Consider the following 13,336-nt stretch of genomic DNA (forward strand, 5'->3'; position numbering starts at 1 on the left):
AACACGAGAGTGGAAAGCACTATTATATTTCTTCCATTTTTTCTTAGATGGGATACCTCATTTACCACTTTGCAGATTAATCTTTTTTCAAGTGGGTCTTTGCGTGTTCTTGCCCCCATTATCAAGAAGAATTTGGGATAGTACCAAACTCATTGAGAGGGACATCTGCGGCCTATGTTGTTTTTGTGTATAAATTGCTCCTATGTACCACTGCTTTGTCACACAATACTAGTTTAGCTTCTAGACAACCTGTTCACGGTCAGGATATGGAGCACAACTCCTTTAAACTTCCCTCTGTTCACTTGCTTTGCCTTCTGCTGCTGTGTCCTCTGGTGTCATGCCAGCTTAATTATAAATTCTATGATTACACATGTCCTAACCTCACAAAAATTGTTCGATCTGGTGTTTGGTCTGCTATGACAAATGATTCTAGGATGGCAGCTTCTCTGTTGAGGCTTCACTTTCATGATTGTTTCGTTAATGTAATCACTAAAAACATAAAGTCTTCTGTTTCCAATATTATAGGATAGTATTAGAGCAAAGTCCTCTGCCTCCATTCATAGGGAGATTATTGAATCTGTAAACCTTTGCTACTAAGGCTGACTTCAATTTTTTGTCTTTTGATTTCTTTTTTCTTCATTTCTATCAACAGGGATGTGAAGGGTCTGTGTTACTTGATGGAGGAGAGAAAAATGCATTGCCTAATCGAAACTCGGCTAGAGGTTTTGAAGTCATTGATGACATTAAAGCCAATTTGGAGAGAGCATGCCCAGCCACAGTTTCTTGTACTGATATACTGACTCTTGCAGCAAGAGAGGCAGTTTATCTTGTGAGAAATTTAGACTCTTACTTTGTATTCTGCATAAAGATCATCCTGCTTGCATTCTAATAGTTTCTGATTCTTTATTTTTATTTTTATTTTAGTCTGGAGGCCCATACTGGTTTCTACCCTTAGGCCGCCGGGATGGCCTGACAGCAAGTGAGAGTGATGCTAATGAGCAGCTCCCCGGTTTTTCTGAACCTTTAGAGAACATCACTGCAAAATTTACCTCAAAGGGTCTTGAACTAAAGGATGTGGTTGTGCTCTCAGGTTTGCCTCCTCCATCATATTTTCTATAAAATCACTTGTCTTCCACTGAAAAGAAGCGAGAGGAAAAATATGAAGATTTCGACTTGATCAAATTATGGTGATTACTTGTACATCTAAATTTGAACAAACATCAATATCTAAATCTAAATAATAAATGCAGGTGCACATACTATTGGATTTGCTCAGTGCTTCACATTTAAGTCTAGACTTTTTGACTTTGGAGGCTCTGGTGAACCAGATCCACTGCTTGATACATCACTTCTAACAAGTTTGCAAAGTACGTGCCCAAATCAAGATGATTCTGACACAAAATTGGCTCCATTGGATTCTGCTAGTTCCAGCAAGTTTGATAACTTGTATTACAAGCTTCTTTTGAACAATTCTGGGCTTCTCCAATCCGACCAAGCTCTCATGGGGGATAATACAACCGCTTCAGTGGTCCTTAACTATAGCAAGTTCCCTTATTTGTTTTTCAAGGATTTTGGAGCATCAATGGTCAAGATGGCCAACATTGGTGTCCTTACAGGACAAAATGGGGAGATCAGGAAACAATGTAGGTTTGTGAACTAGAAGCCTGGTGTTTCCACAATGTACATCAGGTTACACAATCCTGTACCTGTAATAATTTAAAATCTAGTTCTGTAACCAGACTGCAAGCAACATAAATTTGATGCTTGACTATGAGGTGCCTTGAAAAAGTCCTATAACGAGCACCAAAATAATTTGCAAATGTCGTCACTACCGCAGTGGTAATGATAATCATTAGCTCTGTGCTGTTTTTAGTTTATTTGGCGGTGTGGTTGTGGTTGTTTTTTAAATAAATTTTTGTGTTAAAATGCATGTCAATAATATGTTTTTTATTTTTTAAAAATTAATTTTAATATCAAAATAATTTGAAAACACTAAAAAATATTAATTTAAAGTTAATAAAAAAATAAAAAATATTTAAATTTTCATTTTTAAAATATAGAAACAAACTTGATTCTAACATTATTCATCTCTTGTTCTAAATTCGAACTTCTAACCAATAGTTGCTCACCAGCATGAAATAAACGTAATCATAAAGACTTATGGTTAGTTTTCAACACATTTACATAGTATTTAACTCCAACAAAAAATTAAAATTGGAAACATATGTAGCCCATGCAATTTTTCTTCTAGCCAAAACGAGAAAAAAGCATTGAAGACGGGAAAAGAAGAAGAAGAAGCTATTACCACTTTGCAGGGCATTCACAGGGCTTTCTTTTGCAATAAAAAAAATGTTAGCACCATTGTATGCTCTATTTATATAGCTTGATGGCATATCATGCTGGTAATTTTTTTAGATAACAATTGTTTAGTTTAAAATTAATTTGTTAAATTTTATATATATATATATATATATATATATATATATATATATATATATATATATAAATCGTTATCAAATAAAAGTATGATAATTAAGTTTATAAATTAGAGTAAAGTACTTAAATTTAAAACTAAATTAAAACAACTTTCTAGCATGCACACTAACACATATGAAATAAATTAGTATACTTAAAACAAAAGATATTAAATTAAAACTAGGGTGAATACAAGGCACTTACTTGAAGATATAATTTGGATTAAGAAATAAAAATATTGTTATCAAGAATTAACACACCCACACCACAATCATTTTATGAACATCATCACAATTCAACACACAAATATCTAAAGTTGATAATAGACATTTAGAAGGAGCTGCTGGATAGAGCTAGAGATGGAAGAACACTACCAGAATTTGGCTTCCACACACCACTGCTATTATCAGTGTGTGGAACCATGCACCATCATTGTTGGAAATAAAGAACCTAATGGATCTAGAGCGACGTCTCATCTTCTTTCTTCCTATACTGGCAGTGAAAGTCATTGTTACCTATAAAAGAAAATATAACATAAACAATTTTGTCATTTCTTATCTCTCTCTCTGTACTATGTTTTATTCCTCTCAATTTGTTTCCATGGATTCAAGTGGCTACTAAAATGGCTTATAGAAGGAAAAAGTAATTGGATTACATAGTGGAATCAATGTTGGCTGATGATTAACCAACAATTAAAAGGCTACTGGTTTGTAGGTATCGAATGCTTACAATGGTGTAGAGGGGTCCATGCTGTGTTAGGGAGAGCTCATTGATGGTTGTAAGAGAGAAAGGTTGTCTTGGATGAAGATGGTTTATGTAATGGATGAGTTATGAAAGGTGGTTTACGGTTGATGAGAGATGATCAATACTTAAAGTATATTTTTATTAAGGATTTATATCATCATATTACACTTGAAGTATCATTAAATTCGTTAACTTAAACATGTTTTATAATAACAAGTCTGATAATATAAGATATCTTTAATTATGGAAAATGCTTATTTCAAATGCAAGTTTGCAAAATATATATATATATATCACAATTCAAAGGATTGATTGATGTTTAACTATTGAAATTGAGGAGATAAAGAAAGGGTTATGCTTAGAGAATAAATTCTAGTTGGGCTGGTTTGATTTAAATTGGAACACCATTCGGTATTTTGGTCATAACTAAAGATGTATACCTTTAATTTAAGCGTGGTTTAGCTTGATGGAAAGCTAAGACATAGGCTTAAAAGATTCATAAGAGTCTAAGATTCAATATTGTTGTTTTTAAGTTCAAATCTTAACAACAAAAAAGAAGTCTGAATTTGTCCTACAGCCCAAATATTGTTTGGTGTTAAGCCTATATATTGAGTTTTAAAAGTCCAAATGAGCCTATTATTTTTTTTTTCTTGGAAATCTGAGAAAAATACACAAAACTTTTAAGAAGACCATCTGCTCAAATTTTGATGTTATCAATGACATTTTGTCCAGCCACCAATTCAATAGTTCTAAATTTTAGCCTATAAAAAGATACATTTATCATACATTTAGGCATCTTACTTTTCAGATCAAGATCTTGCTTTTTTTTTCTATCTTTGTATTTTTGCAATGTTCAAGTTTTATTTCATGTTATATTCTCGTTAATCTCTTATTTATGTTTATCATTTCATTTACTATACTTAGTTAATTTATATCATAGATAAGTTCTTGTCTTGTTTATTTATGTTTTTCTTATTCATTATGTTTATTAAGTTTATTTTTGCCAAGATGAAAATGTTATATCAATGGTGTAAGAATAAGTATAGTACAAACTCAATATGGACTTTAATGTTTATATTCAATAAAGTTTGTCATTAACTTGTTTTATAATACCTTGCTTGTTATTTTACTCATTCTTAATACCATGCTTGTTAAGTGGTGAGTCTAGATTCATGATATACAACCCATGGCACAATAAATATTTGATTCTTTCATAGCCTACTATATGGATAACTAACATTTATGCTATGAAAGGAACTTGATTTATTATTGATATAAGTAAACACCATAAATACTTGACAATATTTACAAGTATTGACATTACTCAAATAAAGTAATTAATATGATCATATTAATAAATTAAAATGAGTCATAATGATAAATCATCTTATGTGAACCTTTTGTGTGTGTGGTTTCAAATTGAGTAATAAAAAGAGTTTGGACTATACTTATTTGAAATATCATTAGTGGATCCTCTAACCTTAACAATCGTTTTATCTTTGTTTAATCTTAATATTAATATCACATCTCAAAGTTCTCTTCAACTCAGTTTCTCTTTATTATTTGTGGTTTTGTATAATTAACCTCCATGTGGATCGACCCCGGTCTTATCGGGTTATTTATTGCTTTAACATTCCTACACTTGAAAGAAGACACCAATCATTTGATTTTGTCAAGAGGCTAACAACCATGGCTAATAGGTTAATTCAAGAGTGGTTTTGAGTTTATTTCTAGTTTGATTTGAAGTGGTTTTGGTTGGAAGAATTGGTAGAGATAGATTGTAAAGGGTGGTTTACGATAAAGAGAGTATGGCAATCATAGATGGTGGTTCAGGTGTGTTGGTCATCGTGTTAAGAGAGGAAACATCGATTGGATAAAGAGGTTATGTGTAGATTGTTATGTTGTTTTTTGTCTTATGTGGAGATGGATTGAAAGTGAAGGGGCAAGAAAGATGGAAAGTGGTTATGAAGTATTTAAAAGGAGAGAGATTATTGTGGTGAAAGAGAGACTTGGTGGGTGATCTTTAGTGTTCCATCTTCTATGTTTTCCTAATGATGGTTCTATTATGGTTTTTCTTTATATTGCCTATTTTCTTTCTTGTTTTTTTTATGGAAAGAAAAGACTAAAAGTTTGGATTTGAATGCTGGAAATCTAGGGTTTTAATTGCCAGGAATTTGTTAAAAATATTGGATTGAGAAGCTGGGTTTAATCACGTAAGAATATGGTTTGAAGAGCTATAATTAGAAGATTCCAATCTCTTGTTTAATTATTTGAATTAATTTGGGATTAAATTGAATTAAAACAGTTCAATTGAACTTAATTGGATTGAAATCAATGAATTAATTGGATTAAATCGAATTAAATGGATTGAATTGCACTGGGTTAAAACAAATAGGATTGAAATGAAGTAATATAAATAACCAATTAATCCTTTAAATATTTTATCCTTTTCATTACAATCCTTGGATCTTGGATTTTTTCCAATTTTACTCAAAAAAGGTTAAATCTTGAATTCTATCTCAATTTAATCCATAAATCAAATCTTTCCAATTTAGTCTTTATTACTCACATTCTTGCAATTTCAACCGAATTTGTCATTAAATCTTTTTTTTTTTAATTTTTAATTGCATCCTTAATTGAGTCAGATCTCTAAATTTAATCATTTGTTGCAATTTCATCATTGACTCTCAAAATTATGCCTAGTTTTGATTATTTTTCTTCAATTAAGCCCTTCATTGATTTATAACTTGGCTATTGGTTTTAGAATTATTGTAGAAATTCAATTTTCTTTCACTCTTAACCAAATTAAATTAAACAAAGCCTTTTTTCTCAATTTTCTCTTCAATTTAAAATCGTTAATTGTGGCCCTAAAATTTCTCAAACTTTTTTTTTTTTCTTATTATGCTTAATCATCGGGCCACTTTCAACCCTAACTATATATTTTTTGTATTTTTTATGATTTTTTATACATAAAAAATAAATAAAAATGAAAAAAATAATGAAATTATTAAAATTAACTAAGGTTATTGAAAAAAACATATTTTTTGGATTTTTTCTAATTTTTGAAATATGTAAAAAAAAATAGGGGTAAAAAATTGATTTATAACAAAACTCATAACCTAGGTTATGAGACCTTAATAGCCTCATAGAAGATAAAGTATAAAAACGACCCAAGTCAACCCGAGTTAACCTGTTAAACTTTCTACCCGAGTAATATGCAATTGGGATAAACCCATAAAAAAAAATCAAAACAAAATATGAAGTTCCATTCTCAATCAATCAATTCTTAAATGAACTAAAAAAAATGATCTAAGAAAATGACACTGTAAAACAACTTGAGTCTATCCAGACTACCAAACCCATGAATTGGATCATGAAAGCGAGATAACTTTATATAAAAAAAATAAAAATAAATTATGAAGCATAATATCTAATCAAACCCAATATTGAAGGACGAAATTAAAATATATATATACCAATTAGAAGAAAAAAAAATTGAGTCAACTAGGTTAATTCATCAAACACGTGACACAAATCATGAGATTGAGATGACCCCATGGAAAGCAAACTATAATAAATTAAAAGCTAAATCTCTAATAAACCAAATGTTGAAGTATGAAATTAGAAAACAAAACAGCATAGATTAAAAAAAAATACAAAAAGAAAATATTATTGCAATGAATAGTGTTTTGTGAGGTGATTTATAATAAAACACCACCTCTTATAGTTTTTTTTTTTGTTAATGTTAATAAAAAAAAGGAGGATAAAATACAAATGGAGTTAATTTAAGTTAGCTCGTTAAACACATGATTTACGTTATGAGACCGAGATAACCTCATAAAAAGTAAATTGAAAAAATAACCTGGGTTAACTCAAGTTAACTTGCCAAACTTATGACTCGGGTCTATGAGACTAGGATAACCGTATAAAAAATAAATCAAAACAAATTATAAAACTCAATTCTTAATCAACCAATTATTGAAGGGATTGAAAAAAAATTCAATCTAAAAAAAGAATACAATAAAATAACTTGAGTCTACCCATATCATAAAACATGTGATAACCTCATAGAAAACAAATAAAACAAATCATAAAGCTTAATTCCTAGTCAATTTAATGTTGATGAAATTAAAAAAAAAAAAACTCAAATCTATTAGGTTAACTCTTCAAATCACAACACAGGTAAATAACCACATAGAAAATAAATCACAATAAATTATAAAGCACAATCTGTAACAAATTAAATGTTAAAGAATAAAATTAAAAAAAAAAAAAAGAAAAAAATTATTGCAATGAATAAAGTTGTGAGGTGGTACACAATAAAAGCACCACTAAAATCTAATTTCTAATAAATCAAATAAAAAAAACATAAATAAATAAATAAAAATGCAGTTACATTGAATATTGTAGTGTAAGTGCACCACCTCTTTTAATGTTTTTTTTTTTTACTGTGCGGCCCTTTTTAGTTTTTTTATAATGTTTTGTTAATTAATAATAATAAGAATGCACGCCAAACTAGACTTTGTGCCACGTATATGGCTGGTTGAATCACAAAGTGACAAGTAACTCCCAATGCCAATCTGGCCCACTCAAGCAGTGTAACGAACGGTCTCGATTAGCGTATAAATCAGAGGTAAAGGGGCCCAACAACCCAATCCTATGGCCACAATTAAAACTCTCATAGATAATAATAAATAAAGAAAGATAGAGACAGAACCGCGTATATAAAAAGAGTTGAGACCCTTCACAGCTCGCTTCTCTTTTAGAGTTCAAAAAAATAAGAAAGCGGGTTTTAGGGTTTTTGAGCTGAGAGATAAAAAAGATAGAAAAAGAGATGGCAAAGCCAAGATGTTATTTAGATATAAGTATCGGAGGAGAGCTAGAAGGGAGAATAGTGGTGGAGTTATACAAAGATGTTGTCCCTAAAACTGCGGAGAACTTCAGGGCTTTGTGCACTGGTGAAAAAGGCATTGGACCCAACACTGGTGTCCCTCTTCATTACAAGGTCGGACTCTGACTCTTCCCTGTTTTCACTCCCTGCTGTTTTTCATTTACTTCCCTGAACTTCCTTTGTATTTGCCCTTGCTTTTCTTTTGACTTAATTCTTGATGTTTATGTTTAAAGAAAATGACATTTCTTCTTCAAATTTCTACTCTTTCTTTCTTTTACTTTCGTTTTCTTTTGAAGTAACATTCTCTTGTTTCTCTGTCTTGCTTGTTGCTAAAAGAAATGGTTTTTTCTTGATTATACTATCTTGTTATCATGTTTATTGCTTTAATATTTCTAGCTTTGTTTGTGCATTGTGTATCGAGAGAAAGAGAGCTGTGGTTCTTAGTGTGAAGGGATTTTTTCTTTTCTTTTTTTGCGGAGTACAATAAAAAAGAGTTTTTGTTGTCTATGTAATTTTGTTCACCAGTAAAGCATTAGCTTCCTGGGGCGTTGTGGATTTTGTCAAACTTGTAAATTTGGATGTGTTTGGATATCTGTTAATACATTTTGATGTGGAGAAAGTTATTGTCACCTATGTTTGGTGTTTTTTCTTTAAAAGATCATATCTTTGAGCAGTAACCTAGTTTATTAATTGATATATCTACTTTGGAGATGACTTCCTAACTTTGGCTGCTGGCTTATAGCTGATGTGCTTAATTATGAAGCTCTGCTTTAGTCAGATTGTTTGTGATTCCATGTTTTGTATTACTGATGGAGGCTTATTGTTTAATTTCAGGGGGGTCGTTTTCATCGTGTTGTCAAAGGTTTTATGATACAAGGTGGTGACATATCAGCAGGGGATGGAACTGGAGGAGAATCTATATATGGATTGAAATTTGAGGATGAAAACTTTGAGTTGAAACATGAAAGAAAAGGAATGTTGTCAATGGCTAATATGGGCCCTGACACCAATGGATCTCAGTTTTTTATCACAACCACTCGAACTTCTCATCTAGATGGAAAGCATGTTGTTTTTGGGAAGGTAATCAAAGGAATGGGAGTGGTTCGTTCTATTGAGCATGTTGTGACTGAGGGAGGTGATTCTCCCTCTCAAGAAACAGTAATTGTTGATTGTGGGGAAATTCCTGAAGGAGAGGACGATGGGATATCTGACTTCTTTAAAGACGGTGATACTTATCCTGATTGGCCGGCAGACCTAGACATGAAGCCAGATGAGATTTCTTGGTGGATGAAGGCAGTTGATTCGATCAAAGCTTTTGGAAACGAACAGTACAAGGTAGCTCATGTACACAATTGTTTTTCTTGTTTTAGATCAGTTTCATTTGAATGAAATCATAATTTGTAGATACATACAGAGTTTTTCTTTTTTCTTGTTATGGGATTGTTCCTGTATGTTTTACAATATGAATTCCTAAGCCAGTTTGATCTTTGGATTTCCATTTGCTTGTATGATTATACTTCTGGTCTTAACTAGATGTTGACTCCTGTTCCTACCGCAGAAGCAAGACTGTAAGATGGCTCTTCGAAAGTACCGCAAGGCTTTGCGCTACCTGGATGTTTGTTGGGAGAAGGAAGACATTGATGAAGGTACGTTCTTCATTCCCTCCTGTTATGTTGAGAACTAGCACTATCAGTCTGCTACTTTAGCTTTTTTATTCCTCCTGGTGATTTGATGACTGCTGCTTCTTGTTTTCCTTTTCTTTTCTTTTTTCCTTGTTGTTATATAGAGAAGAGCTCATCACTGAGGAAGACAAAGTCTCAGATATTTACAAATAGCTCTGTACGTTCTGAAAATATTATCCTGGTCACAGTTCATGGGGACATTTATAGTTCTTGTAATTGACAAAGATCTTTGTAGTAAATTTGCTTTCTAATTTATTAAGAATGCTATTAGATTCTTGTTTTTAATACATGTAGAATTTCCTTTTTTCTTTTTTTGTCATTCATCTGTAATGTTCTCCTTTTTTTATCTGCATCCTTGATTATCGTACATTTTTGCCTTAGGCTTGTAAACTGAAGCTTGGAGATATTAAAGGAGCATTATTGGACACAGACTTTGCCATGCGTGATGGAGAAGACAATGCAAAAGCTTTTTTCCGCCAAGGCCAGGTTTGTATCTTCCCTTTATGAAAAGATTTGTTATGAGGTGCTCCATGCTTTTTTTCCATCGCTTGGAATTTTCACATCATTGTTAGGATCCAAAATAATTTAACTTGTCCTTTCTTATTTTATTTTTTATTTTTTACTTGTAATTTTCTTTCTTCCACTTTCCTTTTCAGTGATAACTTGCATTATGCTACTTCCTAGGATAATTGCACAATTCCTTGTCTCTTCTCTATGAAAAGAGGGTTTAAGCTCAACAATGTAAACAAAATGGTAGATCTGAACTAATTTAACAACTAGGGATCATAACTATGAATTAAGAATTGAAATGAAGCATGCTAAAAACTGGACAGAATGCAAGTGTGATGTTATTTGAAGCATATACAGTTTTAAGAACCAGCATTTTAACATGTAATGAAATCATAAATTTTGTCTTTTAGATTAATATGTATTTTAATTGATTCTAATTTCATGCGCTCATATTTCTCAACAAGAAAGTATTTCTTGATTTTAGTTCAAATAATATCATCATCTCACAGTTGGTTTTAGCATTGATATATCAGATGCTTTTGTCAGACTGTTTATTATAGCATCGTAGCTAGATCCCAGCAATAGCATTAGGAACCTCTTGATGTGTATACCAATATTTGTTTAATGGTTTCATGTCGATCTCAGGCATATATGGCACTCAATGACATAGACGCTGCAGTTGCAAGCCTCAAGAAGGCTCTAGACTTGGAGCCCAATGATGGTCAGTGATACTTTTTGTTTGGCATTCTAGTTATTGCTTATCAACAAGATTATCAAGATCTATTTATAGAAGCTTTGTGTTAAGACTTAGCATTGTGGTGGAAATGATGGAGCTTTTTGTTTTAATTGATGTTTTTGCCATTCTTAATTAATGATATAATATCAATTTTTTTCTTTCTATTATTGTTACTGAAGGGACTGTGTATATAATGTTATTAAAACCAAAGTTGGTTGAATGCAAGCTGTGTTTTTTGCCATGTTTTCTTTCATTGTTACATTAGATAAGTGAATTCATGGTCACTGTGAATTCTAAGAATATGCAAATATTACTACCTTCACCCTACTGTCTTCATGTGTATTTCAGGAGGAATAAAGAAGGAGCTTGCCAGTGCTAGGAAGAAGGTGAACAAGTTGTCTGCTGTTTTGTCTCTTTTTCTAAACGTTATATGTTCCTTCTTCCTGCTTCTAAAGGTTTGCTCTGTTGAAAATACTACAGATTGCTGATAGGCATGATCAGGAGAAAAGGGCCTATGCTAGAATGTTTCAATAGCGTGTTCAGCTGGTAACCTGGTATGGTAGTTTCCTTTGTATTTGCTATACTATAAATTATTTTGATGTTAGCTTACTATTTCTTGCTTTGTAATACAGGTTATTACCTGTTGCTTGGTCCGTTCACTTTTGATTTCTCACATGTGAGGTTGTATAATCAACGGTTTACGGGTCTCTGTCTGCGTAATCATCAGGTAGCGATGCTGCGCCTATGGCTATTTAATTTCCTTACAGGTTGTGTAATATGGCCCAGTTCGCAAATAAGAATACTCATTTTCTAAATGTATTGTTTTTGTGCAATTCTTAATGAACCAAAACCTGGGTTAAAGAAAAGAGATCTTAAAACTCCTATTGTGCACTTCCTCGTGGTGGATTTTCTAGGAAATTGTCTGCTAGTTGTGCTCATCTTCTAATGAATTTCTCCCATTCAGGTTTTCTTTTGAGGACATATAAAGCAGCCAGATCTTTGGAAAGGGCCTTATTTTTACCCTTGAGAAGGCAAATTGGAAAGGCACTGATTTTGCTCAGTTTTTTGGTTATACTTTGTGTACTGGTCGACGCTTGTCTCTGCTACTTTACTTGCTCAAATTGAATCGTCTAGTTTATACAATGGATATTTTGATTTCAAATGCATGATTTTTGTTTGTCATTCACAGCATGTGTTCCTAATTTTGCTTTTGTGAGATACTATTATACGGATAGGATACCATCCAAATTGATCTGAACAAATGAGAGTTTTTTTTCTTTTAGTTATTTTAAAATCCGATTAAAATTAGACCTGAAATGTAAATATTAATAATATTACTTTATATGTGGGATACTCATAGTTTGTTATTGAATATAATATACATACCTCAATATTAATGTTTATATATATTTGAATAATAAGTACTCGAAACATGATGAATGATGTACAAATATGAATGATAGGTAATATAAATATTAGTTTTAGATACAAATATGAGAATAATGTAATACAAACTTGATATGGTGCAGTTTATTATTCACTATAATAATAAGATGATGGTTTTGCCTTTTCTTAAAAAAAAAAAAACCACTTGTATTTGTTTTAGGGATTTTTTTATTTTTTTACATGATGTATTAGTCATTAAAAGATTATTTGTTATATAATTTTATTTTTTGTTTTATAAGCACAATAAAATAATTTAATTACTTTCAAATTCAAAATTTTATAAAATTGATTTGGCGCATGATTGTCTTTTTACTTATTCATGTACAATAAAAGGTATACTTTTTGATTCAAAAGATTAAAATCATAAGTTTAGTGGTTTTTTGGTTTTTTTATTTTTTATAATTACTAGAGTAATCAAGAGTATTTTTATCTCTTAACATCGATTAAATATTATTTAATTTTACAAAGTTGTTGGCATTTGTGATATATGCCCTAGCATAGAGGAGGTACTTGTGCCCTTTGAGCGGTGCATTTAGTGCCTCCCAACAACATAGGTATTCCAACATGTCGCTGAATGTGTTGTTGCGTCCACTTCCTCTAGATGTGGTCCATATCGGTGGTGGTGGGCTAATTTATCATTGGTCAATCTTTTTTTTTTTTCTTTTTCTCTTTACTACCCTAAAAATACATGTTGGTTTTTTTTATTGTTGATATTTCAACTTTTATTTTTATTATTTTGATTTTTAATTTTAATTTTAATCCATGACTATTTTATTTAAGTTTTATTTGTTTTTAATTTAGTCTGTTAATTCTAATATGTCATGTATAAGTTTTTTCAATCTGGTTTTTCTT

General features: G+C 31.3%; 2 protein-coding genes across 4 annotated transcripts; both read left to right on the forward strand.

Annotated features, from left to right (window-relative positions):
* Positions 1–212: 212 nt before the first annotated feature.
* On the forward strand, positions 213–1,877 carry LOC118045800 (peroxidase 10). Of its 2 annotated transcripts, none has more exons than XM_073409285.1 (4): positions 213–482; positions 653–829; positions 925–1,090; positions 1,329–1,877. In XM_073409285.1, exons 1-4 carry the CDS (start codon positions 267–269, stop codon positions 1,658–1,660), a joined length of 891 nt encoding a protein of 296 aa, XP_073265386.1. In that variant the 5' UTR covers positions 213–266; the 3' UTR covers positions 1,661–1,877. The 2 variants fall into 2 exon arrangements, with proteins under 2 accessions (XP_073265386.1, XP_034910405.1); XM_035054514.2 differs by having other exon boundaries at positions 214–482; positions 1,251–1,877.
* A 6,081-nt stretch (positions 1,878–7,958) lies between these two features.
* Positions 7,959–12,200, forward strand: LOC118045801 (peptidyl-prolyl cis-trans isomerase CYP40). 2 transcript variants are annotated; one of them, XM_035054515.2, is made up of 10 exons: positions 7,960–8,224; positions 8,945–9,445; positions 9,669–9,756; positions 9,897–9,949; positions 10,174–10,278; positions 10,948–11,023; positions 11,387–11,424; positions 11,519–11,592; positions 11,671–11,765; positions 12,003–12,200. In XM_035054515.2, the coding sequence occupies exons 1-8, from the start codon at positions 8,054–8,056 to the stop codon at positions 11,570–11,572; spliced, it is 1,086 nt and encodes a 361-aa protein (XP_034910406.1). In that variant the 5' UTR covers positions 7,960–8,053; the 3' UTR covers positions 11,573–11,592; positions 11,671–11,765; positions 12,003–12,200. The 2 variants fall into 2 exon arrangements, with proteins under 2 accessions (XP_073265196.1, XP_034910406.1); XM_073409095.1 differs by lacking the exons at positions 9,897–9,949; positions 11,387–11,424; positions 11,519–11,592; positions 11,671–11,765; positions 12,003–12,200 and having other exon boundaries at positions 7,959–8,224; positions 10,948–10,970.
* Positions 12,201–13,336: the final 1,136 nt, after the last annotated feature.

This window comes from Populus alba, chromosome 5 (assembly GCF_005239225.2).
Source record: "Populus alba chromosome 5, ASM523922v2, whole genome shotgun sequence".
Classification (NCBI taxonomy): Eukaryota; Viridiplantae; Streptophyta; class Magnoliopsida; order Malpighiales; family Salicaceae; genus Populus; species Populus alba.